Below are 24,684 nucleotides of genomic sequence, written 5' to 3'. Positions count from 1 at the left end.
GAGACGCCAGTTTTCACAACAATTGAGCTGGTAGGTATTTTTTTTTTTTTTTTTTTTTTTACCACTGACATCACTCAATTAATTTGCCATTCACAACTCATCATCTTGACAATTATGAAATTAGTGACTAATTTCATTAGTGACGCCTGATATAAGTCTAGAGTCTAGACTTATATCAGGCGCAGAGAGTTCGTAAGGCAATTGTTAGTGATTATTGAACTCTCCATAACTTTTCTATTAGCAGTGAGGCAATCATGTATTTCGGTCATCAAAGAAGAACTAGATTGAGAGGACATTGCAGCAACTGCAAACTTATTCCCATATATCCTTGATAAAAACACCAAACCCTGTCCATTTTCTGTCATCGTTTTCATGCTACTTCAAACAGGGCAAAAAGCATCAACTGGTGGTCTGCATAGAAGTCGATAAAAACTCAAATGACTGTGATAAGAAAAACAACTTAAATTCGAAGAAAATGAATGAATTCATAAATATTGCCTTTTCTTCCCCTTACAGGCGGGAGGGGAGATTCAAACCCAGGTTTTCTTCCATGAGAGAACCAGACAATGCCACTGAGCCACATGACTTTTCACTCTATAAATGATTTTTTGATTGATGTTCTTAATACCATGCATGAATTTATCTTCCATCAGGAAAAAACCCATTTCAGTTGTAACTCATTGGCTCATGGAAGGACTGGTGGCAACTAAAGGTAGAGAGAACTTATCTTGGGAGATAACCAGGCTTGGCTTGGTAGGATTCACGTATAACTTTGGTCAAAACTAACCTGGAAAAGGGAGCACACTTTTTCCATCAACGCAATCATGCATGAGAATACATATCTTGGATAGTTTCTTCTTTTTCCCCTACTAACTGCATAAATTGCAGTTCAAAACAATGCAGCATAACTTAGAATTTGTATCTGTACCCAATTTGCCAGGAACACATTGAAAGTCCCAAGTTAGATGGAAGGTGATTGCTCAAAAGTCATAATTTTACTATAAGTTGTAGACATTCCTTCCGCTTTAACATAAGTTAAAAAGGGGTTAAAAGGACAAAAAGATACAACATTGGAAAAAGGTTTGGCACCCAATATAATGAAATATTGTTCCAAACCAAAGCTGCAATTATCTTTGAGAGTTCCCCACAAATGCAGAGGAAATAATCTCTCCCCAACTACGCCGGCCAAAGTGTAAAAAAAATTCTCCCCAACCCCAACAACAAACCCAGAAATGAATACACAAATGAAGAACAGAAAACGATTAAAGCTAGATAAATTTAGAGAGGACAAACATCATCCCAACATTTGTCAGAGGTTGAATAGCAGATGCAAATTAAAAGAAAAGAGAACAATAAAACCTGCTATTGTACACATCTGTCCTTAAATGAAGCTCCACTGCTTCATGCAGTATATCTAAAGGGACTGCAATTGGGAGAAGGAGATTCGGACAATTGATCCATCAATGGAAGTTGCATGCTTGCAGACAAGTGCCTCAGTAGCTTGCTCTTCAGTCTCAAACAGGACTAAGGCTTGCTTCTTCCCATTTGCCTCGAAGAGTTTGGTGCCTACAACAGTCCCATGCTCCTCCAGCTCCAGATGGGCCACTATTTCTTCCTCTGTAATTTCCTGAGGGAGGGTGGACAAGTGGATCATCTTCGTTGGTGAACAGCAATAACGGTAGTTTTTCTGAGCATTACGGTTAAAGCGGTTAAGGTTTGAATTTGAGTAATCATGTGTGTCCTGGCCTGGTGTTATGTTCGGATACTTGGAGTAGTTTACTTCCAAACGTTTCCCAAATAGCAGTGCTCCCTATATCGAAATAGAAAGCATTAATTAAATGCCTGCTTACTAAAAACTTGAACCATTCAAATCTCGGGAGTTGTAATCTTTAAAAAGAATATCCAATGATGGGAATGAGGCTACATATCCACTTTTGTTGGCAACCAATATGAAGAAAGAACAATGAAATGATGCCATGACATGAATTCTCTTACAAAACCTTAATCCCCTATGATCAAATGTCAATAACTTTAAGAAAGCTCTCTGAAAAAATAATAATTGGAATGCATAGAAGAACACAAGAATAATCGCCTGATGGTTAATGCTAGGTCATAGTTGGAGAAGGCACAGTGAACCAGATACCTTCAATATCCACAGAGAAAATTTTCTCAATTGGGATATAGATAATCATTTCTCAACCTAAAGAAGAAGTTGATAAGATAATAATTAAAATAAATGGTGTGAGGTGTAGCTTAAATTTTCTTTTTATTGAAATAAACAATATTGTATGAACTACAACTTTAGTAAATCAATGCTGTATGGAAAACCAATAGTTTTGATTTGTCTCTTGATAATTCGATATTTGAGGGAGGGCGGATTTGAACCTTGGATGTCTCTTTTGGAAACACTAGGAAGTACCAATTGAGCTACATGGCTCTTGGCAGTTTTGTTTTGATTTCTTTCTAATTATAATTCTAATTTGGATTATAATGAAGATATGGGAAACAGAAATCAAACCTTCAAGAAGTTTACAGCAAACTCAGCCTGGAATCCATCTCCCATTTGAATGAGGGCATGGTCCGGTTTACTACGGAGAAGCTTGATCCTCACAATGTTTCCATAGAGGGAAAATAGATTGAATAACTTGTCCTCATCAATTTTCTGAACAAGGAAAGTTTCATAAAGCATTAATGAACTTTAAATAGAGGAAATGGCTGTGAAAAAAAGAAAAAAGAAAAATCACTTACATCAGGATTTAGATTAGACACCAAGACAGTGCACCTATCATTTGTGCCACTTATACCAGGAGGCAGGCGCCCACCAAAGGCAGCTGCGATGGTTGCAGCATCTCCCATCTAAAATGATACAATGAAGAAGGTTTATACATAAAAAAAAACTACTAAACAGATAAAACAAAATTACATTTCTAAGGTCATTCTGCAAAACCATTAAGAGTAATAAGCACAGGTATCAGATTAGGTAACTGTGACTCTATGAGGTAATGTACAATCTATCCTTCTCAGGTCTATGACATAACTAGGCATTCCCTGTGCCAGACTGGGTCATTCAACCAGTCCCTTTACAACATTGTCTACAAATTTGAACCATAACTAAAACAATGATGAATTTTCTGGTTTGTTAACTTCACACATGACTACACGTATCTTTGTCAGACTTATGGAGTGGAGGCCAAGGTCAGTATGCATCCTGTGCAAATCTACACAGTTAAAAAGCCATATTTTTGTGTGCGCACGCACGCACATCCATATTTGCATGTCTGCCTACTTATTTTCAGCTGCTTAATAGTGAAATTAGAAATTCTGAGTCCCCAAGAATTTATAACCAAAAAAAGGAATGAAAAAAATATCAAGAATGAAGAAAGATCTAAACATAATATTTTGATTAATAAGTTACACATACACTAACCCAAAACCTCACCCATTCCATTACTGGGGAAGGAGTAAGTGCCATTTTAATTTTGAGCTAGAGCTCATTAGCAAGAACTAACTATAACATTTGGAATGACATTTTGCAATTGTGTTATATTTGTGACTTTTTACCATGACTAAAAAACTGCAAACTAAATAATTTGTGGGACAGGAAGGTTAGCATTTAAGCATACTAACTATTCATACTCTGAGGCAAAGCCATAAGTTAATAAAACACTCAGATATGAACAGAACAACCTGGTCATGGCTCAGAGAAAAGCTTGAGCAATACGAACCTGTGGATATGTTACTGCAACAGATAAGATACATCACATCTATCAGTAATTGATTAATAAAATAACATATAGGTGGAAAAAAGAAAAATATGGCTTCATGAAAATGCACCTGCCCTAGCTCCAGGAGGTTGAAGACCATACATGCCCCCCATATCACCATATCCAGACTGTTACAGATAAGCAGTACAAAAACAAACTTCAGAAATACAAAGAGCTGATGTTGTAGACATCCAGAGTGAAAGCAGTGATGAAAAACTACATGCACTTTTAAGAAAAACAACATCAACAGAAGAACATACTTGTGAGGGTCTGCCTTTCTGTTCTGAAGGTAGAGCTGGGTTTGTGAAATCCCTACACAGTGGATAATCAGAATAACGGTAATAATTAACTAAGAATTTTTAACCAGAATGAATTGAGGTTGCATATAAAGCAAAATGAAGTTAAGGTGTTTTGCACACACCTGGAGCGCTCATTATTGTAGTTCACTTGTAGCTCAGAAAGGCTGATAAATAAATAAAAAGAAAAAGGAAAAAAGAAGAACATAAGACTTAATACTTCTCAGATAATCAATCCTGCTGGATCGAAGACTGTTAAAATGATAACACTTACTTTGAAAACTGAATATCTAGCTGACAGCAGCCATCATATATATTTCGTCCCTACAAAGTAGTTGTAAAGTTTTGAAGCTTTAATCAGAACAAACTCTGAAATCAACTTTCAAGAACCATGCACATGCAAGCACCCATCGACCCACCCACCTGAAGTGCATCTATTGCAGAAAGAGCACTCTGGCGTGACTGATACTGGATAAGGGCTTGAAAACCTACACAATTTGAAGGCCAATGGAGCATATTTAATATGTTTCTGAAATTTTTCTTTACAAGTCCTTGCATAAAGTCACAGACACTCAGGATATGTGTTACTGGCACAATGAACAAGTTAAAATTCCAATAATCTATACTCCAAAGCAGAAAGAAATATGAAGAAGCTAAAATGAAACTCCTTATCCATAATAAACAGCATATATACTTTTTCAAGTTTAAGGGATAGAGAAAGAGAGAGAGAGAAGACTTGAAGAAGCTGACCAGCTGACTTCTGAAATGTGACAATCTTCTCCACAAAACCATAAGGAGAAAACACTTGGTGAAGCACTTCCACTGTTATTGGATATTGCATTTGATGAATTGTAACTAAGAGAATTCGATTAGGCTGCGCATCCTGAGAGTTCCCAGCAGTATACCAGCAGACACAGGAGAGAATGTAGAGATAGAGAGAGAGGAGAGAAATAAATAAATAGAGAAATAGAAGATAGAAGAAAAGATTTAAGAGATGTTATAAGTTACTATATTACCTAGTAATTTGGCATTTGCAAATGAAACAAAGAACAATAAAATAAAATAAAAACCTCAATATTAATTTTCATTTTCTTTTTTGATAGATAAATGATCTAAGGGAAGACACCCTGGATTTGAACCTAGGTACTGCCCATAGGGGAGAGCCAGACATGCTGCTGAGAAAAGAGACTCTTGTCCCATAAATCTTATAAAAAAAATTTAAAAAAAAAAGGAAAAATAAGTCATGTCCTATATTAATTATATATATAAGTAAGAAAAATTTTCATGAAAATGGACGACTTTGTGAAAAAAAGGGACCAAGTAGCCAAAATAATTAAGTCCAATATTAATCTTCGCATATTTATGCTTGTTAAAATATGTTGCTGGACAGTTGCCATGCACCTACAGAGAAAGGTAAGGATTTTGCTGAAATTTAATGGTGAACCTATACCTAGAAGGAAGGTTTTTATATTTTCTACTTTCTACTGATGGAAATCAACCAAGACTGGGTGGGTTGGGAAGACAAAATCTCCATTTGCACAAGAATAATAAGCTCAAGTTTGAAAGTAAAATACATATTGTCCTTGGTTCTGTGAGACTTCGACTGTTTTGAAAGAAAGTTATATTTGAAACATTGTAATTCATTTCTTCAGTGATCATGGCTCTCAAAAATTAAAAGTTATGTTGGTGTAATTGTTTGATCATTTCATTTAATATCCACTTTAGGATATAGATAAACTTTCTAAAGGAACATTATCAACATGTACATGTATCAACACAAAAAAAAACATTGAAGAAATTGTTCTTGTTGCTTAATAAAATTCTCCCAACCAAAAGAGATAAAGGCATATGAATCTGTGAAGATCTCTATTACTAAACAGTTATATTACACAGAAAGCATTCCATGTCCAAAACCATGACTTCTATTCATGTCTCGTAACACTATCACCCTAGTGCAAGGGTATTCAGAGAAACACTATTGGTCTAAGAGCCACATGAACAGAAGGATATTCAAAATTGGATCACCAACCTGGCTGCGTCCTTGAGTGTTCTGATCCACTGTAGTCAGTTCTTGATGCGAAGAGAACTGAATGTAAACATTTCTCTCCCTAGTATAACAAAACAGCATATACTTAAATTTTCAGCTTAACATTTCAAAAATATACTGAAAAAATATTAATTAAAACATTGACGGTTTTAATCTCTTCACACCACCCAATCATGTGACCTGAAAAAGGGGTTTTGACTAGAGGAGTTTCCCATTGTCAAAGCCATGCATATAAGAAAAATAGAAATTTCATAGAAATCTTATTACCGAACACTAGGCTGAAGATTCGTGTAGTATTGCACTACATTGACAGCAGATGCTACATCCTGCATCTGGATAAGAGCCTGCTTCACAATAACAATAAAAACAGAAAAGCACTTAAATAAATTACACCGTTCCATTGCCACAGCCTTATACACCAATATGCATAGAAACACTAAAATGTTCAAAAATAGAATGGAGCCTAAAATGGTAACCTGGTTCTTAGCACGTAGCATCACTGATTTAGTGACAACCCCAAATGGCTGAACCAGCTGGAGCAAATCATTCTGGCAAATCCAACAAAGAAATACAAATAAACAAAATTAAAAAATTGCAATGAGCAGTATGATACACATTACATAACGCAAAAGCAGAGACAAATTCCTTCTAATGCAAGAGTTACCTCGGTTATTTCATAACCCACATTTCGTATATGAAGAACTTTTGAAGGGTCAGTCATCTTAGACAATTACTGTAAGAAATCATAAAACTTGTTAAATATATAAACTTTTTCAATATCTTTGGACCCAAAATTTAGTTTCTTGGTTGATTTAAAACTAGAAAGCTCGAATTTTTATTCTATAATTTCTCAGCAACCAAACCAATAATTCAATGGAAAAAAGAAAAGAAATTTAACTGATACAGAATGAAAAGATTGTTAATTTGATATAAAACAAACAAACCCATGAAAGTCTATTGGGAACTGTATTAAAAGAAAGACAATTTTGAAGCTTCAACGGCGTGCTCTAATAACCCTTTTAATTTTGAACAATAACAAGAAGATCACAACAACAAAAAAAAGCTGATTGAAATTAGCTTACAGTGAAATTGACGGATTTGAGAGCTTTTAGTCTGATCTCTATGAATTTATAGTGTGTTTGTGAGTGTGTGTATGTGTCTCTCAGTTGGTGCTCAGAGAGAGAGAGAGAGAGAGAGAGAGAGATTTGGAGCCCTAGCCTAGGTAAGGTAAAGATTAGTACTTTGGAGCTTTTAATGTCGTTGCTCGTTAGTACGAACGAGATAGGTTTGCCGTTTCGGTCGTTAGGTTTATTTTATCATTTTATGCGTATCCTCGTAATTTTTTATTTTTTTAAAAATATACCATAATACTTATTAGAATTATTACGCATACAAAAATAGTAATATTAATAGTAATATTAGTGTTTTAAATCAGGTTTATAATATATTATTTAATCAGTGTACAATTACAACAAAAACCTAACATTTGTAGTTGTAAACTAAGGTTATAAATCGCGGACACTATACATACACAACCAATGTAGAATAAACATTTTTTTTGAGTAAACAGTAATATTTATTAGAATACACACGAAAATAGTAATATCAGTGTTTTAAATCGGTTTTATAATACATTATTTAACCAGAGTATAACTACAAATAAATAAATAAATATATATATATATATATATAAACGCTCTCTCAAAAAAAAAAAAATATATATATATATACATTTTTTTTTTTATAAATAATTTGATACTTAGGATGAGAAGAGGATAAAGAAAAGCAAACAACGTAATTTTTTTTTTTTTGAGAAAGTAAAACAAACAAATAAATGTCATTGAGTTATAATTTTTTTAACACAAAAATAAAATAAAAATGACTTTGTATGTTGAACTTGAATAGATAAACAAGTGAGTGACTCTAAAGAAAGTGAAGTATTATTGACCTCTTGTTTACGAAGCTTGGTTCTTTATAAGTGATACATCCCTTAGAATCGAGGTAGTATAAAACATTACTTGAATGAAGTTATTAGTTAAATATTGTTTGGTGCAATATTTAACTAATCATTAGTTAAACAAGCTTATTATTGACCTCTTGAATGAAGTTTATTTGCACCCTAACACTATCACAGTCTTTATATCATCTTCAATATCAAATAAAAAATTCAAAAAACTACACAAAAATATAATGGTTTCCAAAGCACCAAACACAAAGGAGTTCAACCTTGCACTGAGTTTATCCTTTGTGTTTGGTGCTTTGGAAACAATTATATTTTTGTGTAGTTTTAAAATTTTTTGATTTGATATTAAAGATGATATAAAGACTATGATAGTGTTGGGATGCAAATAAACTTCTTTTGTAATGCATGGTTGTTTGTTGGAGGAGTTTTAGAGGATTTTGAGAATAGTTAGATATTGCTGTTTGTTTTACTGCATACTGTTGTACTAGGTAGCTCACTGGTTGACTTCTTATTATATTCGTGTGAGTGCCAAAAGTATGGTTGGAGGATATGCCTCTCCTTGTTTTGATGTTGTTTAAGCACTAGATGTACCCTAATTGTTTTTAATAATAGTTATGATCTTTAAATGAAGAAACAAATTAAGAAATTTGATTAAAGACATGGTTGAGATTACTTAAATTGAGAAAAACATGAAGAAAAATCACTTGGGATGATTTTATTATTTGCAAAAAGAAAGCAATTAATAAACTAGTGAGGAGGAGTGAATCGATTGAAGTAATGAGACAAGAATAGTTAACAGAACACCTGAAACAACATGGATAGAAATGATGAAAAGGACATGCTACTTAATGATGTGATAAATAACATGATGTTGGATGAATGACAGATAAATGAACCGTGCTTGATTCCAATTAGTCTACACAAGATTTATATTTAACTTTAAAAGTTTTGAAATTAATGACTCTTGTTATTTTTTATTTTATTGTTATTCAATGAGATGAAAACCTAGTTAACTCTATCCATTTGTAAAAAGTAACATCACAAGGTCAAACCAAATATTATTTTTTTTTTTTGAGAATTTTATATATTTTAACACACATACATAAGGGGAGAGGAGAGAAAGTTTTTAAAGAAACTAATAGTGGTATATATCCAAAAAGGCCTACGTCAAACCAATCTAAACAAATGATTTCACTAAATCAAAGTGGCATTAAAAGACCCTAAAGGGGCAACAATCTTTTATATTCATCTATATATTTTTCTCTCCTCCTAACACCATTATTTATATTCCACATTACGACATCAACTCATAAACATAGCTTAATTAGTAAGTTTTTTTTGGGCTTTTTGTTGTTGTTGTCCAATCATAGAAAAAAGTTTTGGGCCTTAGGCCCATATAGGGGGACCTTTTTGATAAGAAAGCGGAATGGACGGCGATAGGAGCGTGATGAAGTTTGAAAGCCCTACTTGGCCAACCTTATTTTGCTATCTCTCTCTCCCTCTCTCTCTCATATAAATAGTAACTTAAAAACTCTCACACACCCGACCCTCACTTCTCGCTCCGTAAAATTCAAAATTAGCCAAAAAAACCACAACACACGCCCAAACCCCAAAAACCCAATCTCTCTCTCTCTCTGAGCAAAAAACACACACACACAGGTAATCTTTGTCTCTTTCTCTAACCCTAACCCTAGTTTTGTTTTTTGTTTGCTTTTCCTGTTCTCATATTCTTGCTTCGAAAAACAAAAAGCAAAAAGTGAGTGTGTGAGTGAATGAGAAGGAGTTTTTGATTTGTTGTTTTGTTTGTTGTTGTTGTTGTTGTGAAAAAGTGAAAGAAAGAGATGGATAGGTACCAGAGAGTGGAGAAGCCAAAGGCAGAGACATCAATAAACGAGAACGAGATTCGAATCACTACGCAAGGCCGAATGAGAAATTACATTACCTACGCCACCACTCTCCTCCAGGTACCTCCTTCTTCTTCTTTTGCTTTCGCTTTCGCTTTTTTTTTTTTCTTAAATATAATTTTATTTTCGTTTTATTTGTTGGTTTATGTGTAATTGTAAGCATTTCCTTTGATTAATTGTGTACTGAAGTTTTATGGACAAAGTTCTAGCAATCTCTCTCTATTTTTTGTGTTTTCTAGAGCTGATTTTCAAATACTCTGTTCATATCTTTGGATTTTTATGAACTGTTTGAAAGCGCAGCGATTTCTATGAAAGTTTAATTTTAAGGAGAGCCGTTCGCTAAAATTTCTGTGAAATGTTATTGTTGTCAAAAACTTTACTCGAAGATGTAGGGTTTATTTTTTATTTTTATTTTTATTTTTAATTTTTATATATATATATATATATCTATATATATATGTTGTAAAACAGCACCTCACGAACTGTGATATGAAATTTTCGCATTATGCCTAGTTTTAAAACTGCAAATTGCCAGTTTTTCCCATGAAATCTCAGGGCTAAACGGGCTCCTACCCCGTAATTTTTCACCAAAAAAAAAGAGAAGAAGAAGAAGATATAACTATTGATGGTATTGGTTGGTTGGGCGTTATTTTTAGTATATTTTAAAAATCACAAGATTTATTTATTAAATGTGAATGTATGTATTAGAGATCTTGTTTGGGGGTGTTATTGGAGTCCCACTAATTAAGGCATTAGGTGGGATTGCACTACTGTTATTATGAATGAGTCTTCCTCTTGCTTTAGAAACAGCCTTTTTTTTGGGTGTTGTACGTGTTGGCAGCACTTGAATTTGACAGCTCTTTGTGTCCTGGAAGTCATGCAATTGAAGTCACCAACTACTTTTTACAGCATGACACCTTAGTATATGACAGACATGCCCAGAAATATACTCTAGTGACATTTTTTTTTTCCTGTTAATCGAGTTATTTCTCTGAGGGATTGAAGTTGTTTTTACCTTACTGTCTTAATTAATTTTTAATGTATATACTAAATACATCAACAACAAAAACAAAGGCATAGTCTCAAAACTTTGGGTCGGCTATGGATTCTTATAAGACCGATTGGGGTTAGATTTCCAATTTTAAAGTCAAACTTGAAACACACACCCATTTAGTATTTTTGGTGTTAGGACTGAACAATGACATATGTTGTTTACATGTTAAACTTTTTTAGACTTCGTTGAGTCTTGCCTAACCAGAAGAATGTAGAAATGTTAATTGTTTTGTCACCCATTGAGCTCGACTTCACTTGATTCTGGTTGGAATTTACGTAATCCTTGTTTACCTTACTGTCTTAACTTATGGCTTGTTTTGTAGCTAACTGATTAAAATTTTTAAGAAAACTAATGGTGCAATAGCTGTGTGTCAACTGAAAGGATTGCAGCCTTTAACTTCTTGACCTTGATATTTGATGCTGACTCACGTTTTCTGTGCTGGATTATGGATATACTTACTGTGATTTTGATTCTATGAATTTATTTTGTGAGATTGTTGGAGAAATAATTCGTTGGTAATGATGTGCTTTAAATTCATATGATATCTTTACCATACATGGTTATGACTTATTATTTTCCAGATTTGACATGACTTGCTGTTCTATTTTATTACCTGCTAAATTATGTATTTTTTTCCCCATAAGAGAAATTTGACTCGAACAACTCACCTTTGATTTTGATGTTTTTTTCTTGTACACTTATCGAATTTCTTCTACTCAATTTTGTACTACTCACCCTTAAGTCTCTCTCTCTCTCTCTAATTATCCCATCTTTTTTTGCAGGAGAAAGGGTCCGATGAAATTGTCCTTAAAGCAATGGGCAGAGCAATTAATAAGACTGTGATGATTGCTGAACTAATTAAGGTGGGATGACAGTGCTCCCTCCCTCCCTCTCTCTCTCTCTCTGAGAACTTTTTATTTATCAATTTTCTCCCCTTTCAGAGAAGGATTGCTGGTCTACATCAAAATACTTCAATTGGATCAACTGATATAACTGACACGTGGGAGCCACTAGAAGAAGGCCTTCTTCCGTATGAAACATTACTCTTTTTTGTTATCAAGTTCATGCAAGTGCTATAGTTTTATTATATATGGGGACAATTATTTTTCTGTTCTGTTTCAGTCTGGAGACCACTCGTCATGTTTCAATGATCACAATTACTTTTTCAAAGAGGGAGTTGGATACTTCATCCACTGGGTAAGTTTTTTAGGTTTGGATGCCTTTTTGACATCAGGAAAAATCTGTCACCCACACCCCTCATCCGTCTCATATTTTTAATTTTTCAACGTTTCTTGGTGCATTAGATTATACATATGTATATTTGGTTCTGTAGTTGAAATTATACTTATTGTTAAGAGTTAAGATACCGATCATTTTAGATTCTTACAAATGCATTAAGTTACCTGAGCTTGGCTCAAGATAACCAGCTAAAAGTCTCGTTCAACACTAGTTTGTGAGTTAAATCTGAGCTCTATAATTTTAGCTCATTGGTTTTTCATTCTAGTTCAACCTACTTGATGAACTCAACAAACTCAATCTATCTCCGATCTAGTTACTTTTTTTTTAGCTGAGCCACAGCAACAGACTGCTGCCTTGTGTGGCTCATTAATGCATTAAAACTTTCAGGATAAAGATTAAGATATATCTTATCCTCTGTTTTGAATATTTGTAATGTGTTGTAACTTGTAAGTGTTACCTTTATACAACAATAACAAACAGGCCTTAAAACTTTAGGTTTGACTATTTATCCTCAATAGATTAATTGGGGTCAGCCACATGTCAAAAGTGTTACTTTGCATGAAAGAAATTGCACTCATTTTTTTGGTGGTACGTAGATAGACCATGTTTATATTTTATTTCTCTTTAAAAAAAAAAAAAAGACAAACAAAGTTACTATGTTGGAGGAGAGTTACAAAATTTATTGGAATGATATAACTTTGATGGCACGCATGGCCATTCCTTGTGGGTAGCATGTATATTATATTTTATTGCTGTGTGAAAAAAGACTGTACCAAGAGGACACAATCATACTAGACAATGGTGTTGCATGTGATAGCCTCCGAAACATGAGAAGCAATTAAAGAACCATGTATCTGCCGTATCAGTATATAGTTTATCTGCTTCTTAGTCAGTTTCATCTAAGTTGACCTACAATGTATAATTTGAAACGAACTTTTATGGTGCCTGAATACAATTTTACTCATAATGGTCTGAAATACTACTTTGTTTTGAATTCAAAGAAACACTATTATGTAAACTGGAAATGTTGAACCGCATTTGAAATGTTGTTGCCATTTGGAATATGGTTTTATTGTATAATTCTAATTGTAATTTCCTGGATAGTGCTAAATTTAGGTTTATCTGCTTTTATGCAGATACCAGCCTCCTCTTCCAGATGATCAAGTGAAACCATTAAATGAATATGAAGATGAAGGAGGTGATGAGATAGTTTCTACCTTTTTTTTATTTTTGCAGGATGTGTTTATAGTTTCAAGTCCTTTGATGCTGTTACGGATGTAGTTAAATTTATAATCTTTAATTTGATGTAATGCAGAGGGCTCACCTAGGATGCGAGGCAGGGGACGCGGTCGTGGAAGGGGTTGGGGCAGGGGTAGGGGTAGAGGTAGAGGTATACCACTGCTCATTATTGGAGTTACATGTGTGTCTTTAGCTGGCAAATGATTTTAGTTGTTATAGTTGTTTTATCACAATATAAAAGTATTAATAAAAAAAATGAGCTATTTTCCTTGAACTGTGTCCTTGTTTTTGAAACAGCCTTCCACACACATGCACACACAAAAACAACTTTAACTTTGTGTTGCACATGGCATTTGTTTGGACATATGATGCATACAGATTTTGGCTTTAGACTTTATTTAAGGCTTTCTTTAGGTTTTTCTAAAGTTATAACTTCAAAAATGTTCTTGAATAAGAATTAAATACTCTGGATGATCAACTGGAACGTGCTGTTTGAGTTGACTGTTATAATTCATATTGAACTCTAAAGACTATGACAAGTTGGTAAGTTTCTTGTTGGTTGTGATCTGTTTCATTTTATTGCATGCAGGATATTATAATGGGCCTGGGGAGTATAATAATGGGGATGGGTGGGATGGTGGACGTAGTTTCGGCGGCAGAGGTCGTGGCCGTGCAAGAGGCCGTTTTTACCAGGGTCGAGGACGAGGATTTGGAGGCCAGTCAGGTGGATATGGCCAAGCAGGTGGATATGGCCAAGCGGGTGGATATGGTCAGTCAGGTGGATATGGTCAGTCGGGTGGATACGGTCAGTCAGGTGGATACTATGACTATGGTGAATCAGAGGCACCACTTGCCCAAGGACGTGGTAAGCATGCAGAATAGTCAGTTTTAACCTTCTGTTTATTTTATTTTCCCTTTTCCGGCAATCTTGATAAAAGCTATAATTCATGCATAAGTTGCACTGTATTTTCACATGAGATATCCAATGATAACATTTGGAGGATGAGATTTGTTTCTTGAATATTATTATTGTAGCTGAAGAAAAAGGTCCCTATTTTTGGTTGGGGCAGGGGGTTGTGTATTTCAGCTGTTCTTTCTTTCCTTTGGGTATATATGCTAGCCAATCACTCATTAATGTCATTGTTTGTTTGATGTTTAATTCGTGATGCAGTGTCTGTTAAAGCCATTATAGCTTTTGTAATTAAGATGCTTTATGCTAAATGTTTATCAAAATTAGCATTTTTTATTTTTGGTGTCTTAAAATATAGATGATTAGAAAAAAATTCTATAATTATAAATATTTTGGAAATTAAATCTAAATAACAGAGCTGAGATTTGAGGTCTAATTGAAAGGGAAACTTTCAAAACCTTGGTGACTCAAATGGCAGTTCTCAGTAACAACTTGTGGAGAATAGGATTTTCATTATTATTAGTTAATAAGCAACTCATACAATACAAGTGATAAAAGCAACATAGAGCCCCTGCTAAGAGAGCACATATGGTGTGGTTCATTTTCTTATTTAACCTGCTTTGTTTAAATTCCCCTTTGCTGGGTACAACTTGCTGATTGCTCTTTAAATTTGTTATTTGTTATTCGTTACTTGTTACGTTTTTGGTTAATGGAATTTTGCTGCGAGTACTCTGGTAATACATGTGTGGTGGTTTTGCAGGGCGTGGTCGTGGCAGGGGAAGGGGTCGTGGACGTGGTCGTAATCCTAGATCAGATGGTCCAGCACAAGCAGCAGCAGCTGGGAATTGAGCAGTGGGTGGTGTTATGCTGCAGAGTTGAAGAACGAGTGGTTGTGTGCTCTGTTTGGATCTTAGTGAAGTTTGCTGATATTTGTGGGCTTTGTATCTTGTTTCAAATCAAGTATTATGGGCATGCAGTTTTGTTCTTGTAGGTTGTGGACTAGGAATATTTTCGTAGTTATTGCTGGCCAAGATTTTATAAAAAAGGTTGTACATTTTTTTTTCCTGGATAGGAATTATAGCAGTACATTCTTTCATTCTTAAGTTCAATAGATATTGCAAGCTAAACTTACTAGAGAACTGAGTTGCCAAAAAAAAAAAAAACGTCACTAGAGAACTGGGTTTTTATGGTTCTTGATTCAAAACTTTTATGTAATTGATGCCTAATATGTTTGATTGCCTTAAACAGCTTTCCTTTTCCCAATTGGATTTGGTTTGGAAAGATTGCAACTCCATCCAATAGGAATTTTATTCTTCTGTCGGAGGCATGTTGAAAATTTTCATCTAAAAGTGATATTTTAAAAATAGCTTGTCACATTAACTAGTTGTGAAAAAAGTTGTCTTGAATTGAATGATACATAAGATTCTGGTATTTGCATAGCTTTGGTACTTGAAGAAAGTCGAGGCATTTAACTGCATTTATGTGGAAATGATAAGTGGATCGAACATGCTTAAAAAAAAAAAAAAAAAATCTGTTCATAATTGAATAAGACAACAACAGCACCATAGTTTGTTTTTTTGAGAAAACAAGGACAGCGCCAATTGGTGCTATATTTATTTGTGTTCGTTATTATTATTTAAATAAAGCCATCAAGCACCAAGAGAAAGGTATGCACATTTAAACATATAGAATTACATTCTGATTCTTTGAGAGATATTGAGAATTCTAATGACTTAATCATTGGAGAACTATTGGCTAATGCCACCCTAAAGACCAATTTTTGCATGATCAAGCAACGCTCAGTTTTGCATTATTAGTGCCTCATTATTTTTGAACTAAAACATTTTGGCTAATTGAGACCTCTCTCATGGTTATATAATGTACAAATTTTACGAGTCTAACTCAAATCTACAAGCTTTGCAATTCAGTTCATCATGGAATTTCTTATCAAGCCCTTGCTTAATAGGGGCCAAACCAACTAATTCATTCACACTGGCTTTAAACGCAACCAAATCACTAATAGGATGAACCAGTAACTCACAAACACCAAGGTAAAATTCATATGTTATCACCAATAGTGATATTTGATGTACTTCTACCAGTAGCTATTCATAGTCACACACTACAAATTAAATAGTACATGACACATAAATAAGGAGATTTATGTTATTCATTCAAGCTAGAACAGATTTGAAGCCAAATGTATGGCTAATTGGCAATTATATAGGATCATCAATTATTAAATTTACAGAAACCTAAGTTTTAGTAAAATGTATTTTGTGAATTGAGTTACCCGGAACTTCAAGTACATTTTTTTAGTACAAATACTTGATAACTCTAAAGTAATTGAAGACAGATTAATACAAAAATGGATAATGCAAAGGATTGATAATTTAAAAAAAGTTTGGGCTATTTAAATCAAATTGACGATAGATTGGTTTTTGATGCTCAATACAGTCAAGACATTATTACTTAGATATCCACTTCCTCTTGAAGCAAACAAGAGAAAAAAAAATTTCATCAAAAAACAAGAAATATATAAATATATATATATATATATATATTTCCTCTATCCCAAATTGTTTGGCCTAGTTAGAAAAATCTAATTATTTAGAGAAACATCATTAATTGCCTTATCTCTTTAAAAAAAAAAAGTTAGAAATTCACTAAATTACCCTTAAACAAATTTATCAAAAAATTATTTAAGAAAAAAAATATTTCTAATATTGGCGCCTACTGCCAAGCAACTTTCAAAGTTATTGTAGATTTCAAATTCTATTAGTGTAATACTCTTACAATTTGCAAACCTATATTCAAATTCAAATTCTATAGCCACCAAGCCTAATCCAAATTCAATCTTTATCTTTAAATCAAATTTTAAAACGGTAGATTAGAAACTCTACTGGTGGCAAACCAATAGCTTTAGTGGATTTCAAAATTTAGGTTTTTAATTAAAAAAAAATGCTCTCACAAATAAATTAACGACATAAGGGGAATGTTAATAAATTAATGGTGTTTGACTTTTCAAATAAGACATAATTTTGAGACATCCTAAAATGGAATACAGGCCAAACAATTGGGAATAGAGGGAGTATACATATATGTATGTGTGTATCTAATACTCTGATCTCAACTATCAAAGTTGTTTGGTGGAATTGGTTCAGTCAAATTTTTATTTGTCAATCTATCTTAATATTCATAAAGTAGACTTGTTCTTCTATGATGAGTGATTGTCCCCGAGGTAAAAGTATACCATTAGACTGAAACCTACTGGTCATTGGGTAAGGCAGCACTTGGATGCCCCATCAAAAAAGAAGAGTTCATTTTGTTTCTGATAGCATTTGAAGGCACAAAAGCAGAACCAACGTTACCAACTATTTCTGGTTTAGTTTATAGTGAGTATTGACACATCATGATTGGTCTTGATCTCTAGTCAACTTTGTATAGGCTTATTGGCAGGAGGGTTGTCTGACCTTAGAGATTGCTTACTTTGAACTGATATTTTAGAAAAATATATATTTAAGCGATGTTCTTACATGGCAATTTAGGAGTTGCCAGAGATGATTTTATACTTATGAGAAAAATTTCTTGTCTTGAATGAACATAGAACACAATGAATTAGTTATTAGTTGACTCTACTATGCATTAATTGGTACATTATATATAGTGATCTTACGCTCTCATTTAAGCTTGCTGCCCTTTCAGTTATAAATGCTTCCTTCTGTAATATTTTCATTGACGGATTTCCTCTGATTTTCTCTCAGGCCAAAGGCAATGGAGGTGTTGCACCATCCTCTATTCTGGACTTCTATGATGAGATTGTCATTTCTTCAGGACACTAGTGACAGAGTAGAATTGGAAGATGGGGAGACTAATTCTGATCTCTTGTAAGTGTTAGAAAGTACCGGAGCAGTGGCTTTGGGTGGGAAATGAGATGAAAAGATGGAGTCTGCATTTATCAATAACATTGGCCATTATAGGTGGTATAAATTTGATAGTGTTCGAGACTTACTGCGTGTCACGCAAAACAAGTTGAACCATTATAGGGAACTTCCCAAAGAAATTCAGGTATTTTTCTTGGGCTTGGAGAAGTGAAAGGTTTCATGGATCATGGATGCATGAGTATAAAGCAATTGTTTCGTTGAACTAAGCAGCTTTAGTACTGATAGCTTATTTTGATATGATCTAATCCAAATATAAAATGGATTGGAAAATTCAAGCCTGACCCTCTGAAACAACCATCAACCTAAATCTAAAACTTAATGCGTGTTTGGTTGTGCATAAAATGGAACAAAAGGGTAGGATAAAGGACCCATAAAGGTCAACCTGAATTTAGTCTGTTTATGAGCGAACTTGTATAGAGGCTAACTATTATTCTAGGATGGATTGGGGGATTTGATAGTCCACTTTGAAACTGCTGTTGTTAGGCTCCTTGGCCTCACTTTTAGCCTTAGTTACTTCGACTGTTGACAGATTTATAATTATACTAATTTTTAAGCAGTTACTAATAAATTCAATTCTAAAGAGTAGTTTTCAGTGTGATCTTCTTGTCAACGCAAAAGTTCTATTTAACTATATAATAATATATTTTTATATGTATACTTATCTAAAAATATGTTTATATAACCTCGAAATTGGATTGTATAATTTTGTCAATAGGTTCATATGATATTAAATTATTATTTGTAGATTATTGATGAGGTAAAACAATTTAGATTTTATTTGTAGATTATTATATGGTCTATTTGTAGTAAAAATTTATAAAATTATGAAGAGATAAAACAATTTAGTCATAATTTCACAATATATAAGAAAAAAAATTAAGTTAATCAAGTAGCTCTTGAACAAATTAGAGCTTGCTCAACAAAAAAATGAGTTAAACTTGAATATAAAATTTTGTTTAGTGATAAGCTGAACTTGATTTATGTTCAAAAAATAAATTAAATGAACAAGTTGAACTTTTTATATTATGCTTGAACCTAACAAACTTGATGTTATTATCTAATAATGTATGTACAGCTCTCTTCAAGAGACTTGAACCTCGACCCTGCCCCACACACCCCACATGTCATGCCCCGAACCCAACTATAAAGATAGACACGTGACAACAGCTGCACGCTTATAAAGTAAGCACCCTATAAGTGTGCAAGGCCTTCTTAGCAACTAAAATTTATCCTCAAAATTATATCAAATAAATCCAAAATACCACAATAATTTCTTTATGAATAGATCTCCAATAATTCAAAAGGAACAAAATCCAAACCTCATGTACACAATGCCAATTGGCCAAAAGATATAAGACTATTACAAGACCATCTAATCCCAAAATCACTATGCTTCTTTCATGTTCACAACACAACAATAAAACTCTCAAAACTTGCTATTCTTCACAATCTAAAACTAGAGGGGAAAAAGGGGGGGTGAGTTGACAACTCAATAAGTAACCAAAGTCCTAATAAGTTCTAACAAGCAAATAGGTTTGTAAACTAATAAGTTGTACATAGATTGAATATTTTAATTTTACAAATATATCTTAGATGAATTAGAAAATAATCAGTTTTCCATAGATCAAAAGCTGTAATTTACAATAGGTTCCAAAAACACATAAGTAGTTTTAAGGACTTTAAAATAGTTCAAATACTCAAACATAATTCATATTCTTAACAATCTTTATGACTATGGTATAGTCACGCTATATTCCCATGACTGGGCATCAGATTCACTTGAAACTAGTTTCGTTCTAATGTATATCCCTCATTAGCTGGGTCTAAAAACACGATAGACTTGTGATGCCCCAGATAGAATTAGTTTCAGTACCAATGAATAACCCCTATTGGTTGGGTATCAGAGTCAAAATATAGTCCGATTGTCCAAAATCATATATATCAAATCATAGTTCAAACAAAAATATATCTCATTCAAAGACATAAATATAAAATTATATATCCAATAATCAAATATATTTGTGATAATTCTTTATTCTTTACTTTAAATTAATGTAGCTAAAACAATTAAATAAAATTGTAACAATTATAAACAAAATTCAGTAGTTAAAATACAGTAGTATAAGCAAAATAAAACCAATTAGGATAAGATTACTTACATCAATCCAAAGCCTATTCAAAATCCTTGCAGTTTCCCAAGACCAATCCAATGTAAACCTTTTAGCAAATCAAATAAAGAATTTACTCCAAACAAGTTTGTCACTTAGATCCTTGGACCTCAAATCTCAATGCCCTCCAACACCACGGAGACAACAAAGCAAAGATGCTTTACACATGAAAAGACTAAGTCCTTAGAAATCTTCAAATAGTTGGTATTGGCTTCATCTTTTATCTATCAACAAGGAACCTTACATGACAAGTTAGTAATGCCCATAATGGCCAACAAGCATCTAGTTATGCTGCCCTCAATAAGATCATGGGATAAAAGTGTTGTGCTTTTAGTGGTGAAATTTTGCTTAACTAGACGCGTGCGGGTTGGCTTTTTAGAGCATTCCCATCAAGAATGCTAAAAATTATACCATTTAACATCTCAAAACAGTTTTTTTTTTTTTTTTTAACACTCCACTTTATATTATACCTAACATCAAACATCTTATATTTTTTAACACTTCATTAAAATATTACTTTCCTTATTATTTTTTAATTTTCTTTACTTTGTATATCTTTTCTCCCAAACAAAAACACCTAACCTATCACTCACAGCCACTGCCAGCCACCACCATTATCAGAAAACCCAAGCTACCACCCACCATCAGAAAACCCAAGCCACTACAAAACCGAAACCTAGCACTGCAAAACCGAAACCCACTGCCCACTATCCCTACCACCAGCCACCACATCTACACCCACTGCCACAACCACCACCGCCCACAACCTCAAACCCCAACCACCAAAACCACAAAGAAGTCTCAAACCCAAAATCAAACCACAAACAAATCTTAAACCCAAAACCAAATCACAAACCCAAAATCAAATCACAAACAAGTCATAAACTCTAACCCATAACTGTTGAACCACTAAGAACAAATTTCACAAACCCAGACCCACGATGAACGGAAAAATTTCACAAACTCAGACCCACAAAGAACAAAATTGATTGGTTGACGACAGGCAGTGTAACTGAGTGGTGGCATCGGGATTTGGTGTCTTTGTCGAGTTTTGATTCGGAGTCTAGGTGTTTTGGGTGGACCGATCAAACCCACGCTGATCAGAGACCCACACCGAACTCCAAGCAATTGACCCACGCGATCTCCCCTCAATGCTGATGCCCACGTGCAGTCAAAGGCCCACGCCAGTCAGAGACCCACGACCCATGACCCACAACCATCGGGAGAGAGAAGAAAGAAGTGAGAGAGGAAAGAGAAGATAGAAGTGAGAAGTGAGAGTCGATGAGAATATTAAAAAATATATATATATATATATATATATATATTTTTTTTCAATCCAGCATGTTATTGATAACAATTCACTGTAACTTGGTGCTAAATTTTTAAAAATTTCGCATGTTTGATGGAAGTGTATTTTTATTATTTAATGTGCTAAAAATAGTATTTAGCATTTTTAGCACATTTAATGAGAATGCTTTTAAACAGGAGAAAGGACCCCGCGCGCGTGGGGGAGGGGGGACGTCAACTCCTTTTAGAAATCTTTAGGCGTGAAAAGTAAAATCCTTAGGGTGGCTAGGGTTAATACATGATACAATTAGAGTATAAATATTGCTAACTTCAATATCAAAATTACTAATTTACCCCTTGGAAATTAGTATACTGTATTTTTCCGCGTCAATCCGACTGTGGGAATTGATTTGATTCAACAGCCAGGGAGAGTCTCAACCAGAAGACATATATATTCGCATTCTTTGTTGGGTCTTGCAACTTTCTCATAGTCATAGACCATAGCATAGCAAAAGTAGAAGCAAAAAAAGTCATGACTATGAAGAACGGCGAAATTCCCGAAAATGCCAATGAGCGTAAGAATTTTTTTTTCCCCTCTTTTTATTTTCATCTCCTTAAACCTTCCAAAAAAAAAAAAAAAAATCACTAGGCTTTGTCAATTGGGTAACCTCTAAAATTCATTCTTAAACTTTGTTTATGTGTTCATGTTTGATGTTAGATTGTCCTGGTCCCCAATCAGAGTCAGCAGGAAAATCTGACGCTTGTGAAGGTTGTCCTAATCAAAAAGCTTGTGCTACTGCCCCCAAAGGCCCTAACCTAGGTTCTCTCTTCTTCTTTCAATTTTTTCCCAGTTCTCTAAATTCTTCATTTTTTTTGTTTTTGTTTTTTGTTTATGTTGTTGTGGTGGTTATTATGTTTGTGGGTAATGGGTATCTTCCTACATTAGTTAAGTTTCGCTGCCTATATACCAAACTAGTATATGAAAGCAATACTATGTAATTAATTGTCCATTTACTTAGTAGAAAGAAAAGGAAATCACTACAATGAACTTTTGACAACTTTGGACAAATTATTTAGAGGTGTGACAATGAGAAGTGGTAGTTGGATAAAAGAAATCTTGGAAATTTTCTGTTAAAACACAAAGGAGATAGAAGGGTTTATCTTACTCTTAGAAAAGAGGAGGGAATTGAGATGGTGGGCAGAGCGAGCTCGATTAGAAAGGGTGACTTATTTAAGTCCCTGCATTGTTAGTTCTCTTATCCTGGCAGCTAAGCATGGTTTTAGTTAGCCCTTGATATTAATATCCATAGAAAGCATGTGGCACAGTGCCAACTTCTATTTCTTTACCCCGATAAGGTGTTTGCTGATGATGAGCATTAAATTACTTGATTTACCTGTTTGCCTAAACATACACTTAGCCAAAAAAAAAAAAAAAAAAAAATTCACAATTAGAACTAAGTGAAAATTCCAAAAAAAGCATCGCTCTCTGAAATAAAAGAATGGTATACGCGTGGATTAAATATTCAAGGATGGCGTTTCATATATGCATAACATGTTTAAAGTGTGGCTAAATCCGCGAACATATTTTTTGTCACAGATGTGGTATGCCTTTTGTCTTAATGTTCCATACGCTCTTGTTTCTGCAGACTTGGTTGTTATTGCAGAAAGGATGGCTACTGTTAAGCATAAGATACTTGTTTTATCAGGGAAGGGTGGAGTTGGCAAGAGCACATTCTCTGCTCAACTATCATTCGCCCTAGCAGCCATGGACTTCTAGGTAGGTCTACTTGATGTTGACATTTGTGGCCCAAGCATCCCAAAGATGCTTGGCCTAGAAGGTCAAGACATCCGCCAGAGCAACTTCGGCTGGTCTCCTGTCTATGTTGACTCCAATCTTGGGGTCTTGTCAATTGGATTCATGCTTCCTGATCCTGATGAAGCTGTCATATGGAGGGGTCCTCGCAAGAAAGGGCTCATCAAGAATTTCCTGAAGGAAGTGTACTGGAATGAACTTGATTTTTTGGTTGTTGATTCTCCTCCTGGGACCTCAGATGAGCACATCTCAATTGTTCAATGCCTTGGGGCTACTGGAATGGATGGTGCAATTATTGTCACCACTCCACAGCAAGTCTCCTTGATTGATGTGCGGAAAGAAATCAATTTCTGCAAAAAGGTTGGTGTTAAGGTTCTTGGGGTTGTTGAGAACATGAGTGGCTTGTCCCAGCCAGTGATGGATTTCAAGTTTGTGAGGATGACAGAGACAGGTGAACATATAGATGTTTCGGAGTGGGTTAGGGAATATTTTAAAGAGAAAGCACCAGAACTTCAAGATTTGATTGCTTGCAGTGAAGTGTTTGATAGTAGCAGTGGTGGTGCAGAAAAAATGTGTAGGGAAATGGGTGTGCCTTTTCTTGGGAAGGTGCCATTGGATCCACAAATTTGCAAGGCAGCTGAAGAAGGTAGATCCTGCTTCATTGATCAGAAATGCGGGGTGGGCGCTCCTGCACTGAAGATCATCATAGAAAAACTGATTGAAAATAATGAATTCTCAAGAGTGTTGCTAAATAATGCATACGCAAGTTAGCTTCAGCTCATGGTCCTTGTGTGGATCAGAATTTTGTTTGTGTTTTTCTGTCCCCTTTTCATTTTTAATTATAGCATGGATTCTTAAGTGTGAATTACTAAATATGTCTTTGTTCAAAACATGGTGCTATGTGAATGTAATGATACTTAACCTTTGGGGTTTCTTAGCCACGTGTTGTGCATATGCCTCTGATATGTTTACAAGTGATGATGCTTTTTAGGAATAATCTATCTCTGATGCATATACCCTAAGCATTTTTTCGCACATCAAAACCACAATTTATCT

The 24,684-nt window shown here is 34.3% G+C and overlaps 2 protein-coding genes and 1 pseudogene across 3 annotated transcripts; 2 read left to right on the top strand and 1 right to left on the bottom strand.

Annotated features, from left to right (window-relative positions):
- Positions 1-1,070: 1,070 nt before the first annotated feature.
- Positions 1,071-7,366, bottom strand: LOC115994779 (polypyrimidine tract-binding protein homolog 3-like). The gene is made up of 15 exons (XM_031119039.1): positions 7,190-7,366; positions 6,772-6,840; positions 6,584-6,655; positions 6,375-6,451; positions 6,090-6,168; positions 4,811-4,943; positions 4,484-4,548; positions 4,335-4,384; positions 4,186-4,227; positions 4,025-4,076; positions 3,835-3,892; positions 3,726-3,739; positions 2,749-2,856; positions 2,519-2,662; positions 1,071-1,810 (listed from the first exon to the last, which is right to left on the bottom strand). The coding sequence occupies exons 2-15, from the start codon at positions 6,826-6,828 to the stop codon at positions 1,415-1,417; spliced, it is 1,347 nt and encodes a 448-aa protein (XP_030974899.1). The 5' UTR covers positions 6,829-6,840; positions 7,190-7,366; the 3' UTR covers positions 1,071-1,414.
- A 2,225-nt stretch (positions 7,367-9,591) lies between these two features.
- On the top strand, positions 9,592-15,702 carry LOC115995470 (paraneoplastic antigen Ma6E-like). The gene is made up of 9 exons (XM_031120048.1): positions 9,592-9,729; positions 9,900-10,034; positions 11,811-11,891; positions 11,970-12,058; positions 12,151-12,225; positions 13,404-13,465; positions 13,583-13,657; positions 14,096-14,371; positions 15,177-15,702. Exons 2-9 carry the CDS (start codon positions 9,912-9,914, stop codon positions 15,263-15,265), a joined length of 870 nt encoding a protein of 289 aa, XP_030975908.1. The 5' UTR covers positions 9,592-9,729; positions 9,900-9,911; the 3' UTR covers positions 15,266-15,702.
- A 6,651-nt stretch (positions 15,703-22,353) lies between these two features.
- On the top strand, positions 22,354-24,399 carry LOC115950123 (annotated as a pseudogene). Its single transcript, XR_004083044.1, has 3 exons — positions 22,354-22,390; positions 22,534-22,635; positions 23,462-24,399. The product of XR_004083044.1 is annotated as a cytosolic Fe-S cluster assembly factor NBP35-like (transcript).
- The last annotated feature ends 285 nt before the right edge of the window (positions 24,400-24,684 follow it).

Source organism: Quercus lobata, chromosome 6 (assembly GCF_001633185.2).
Source record: "Quercus lobata isolate SW786 chromosome 6, ValleyOak3.0 Primary Assembly, whole genome shotgun sequence".
NCBI lineage: Eukaryota > Viridiplantae > Streptophyta > Magnoliopsida > Fagales > Fagaceae > Quercus > Quercus lobata.
Note: the sequence above shows the minus strand (reverse complement) of the source record. Positions and strands in the feature narration are given on the sequence as shown.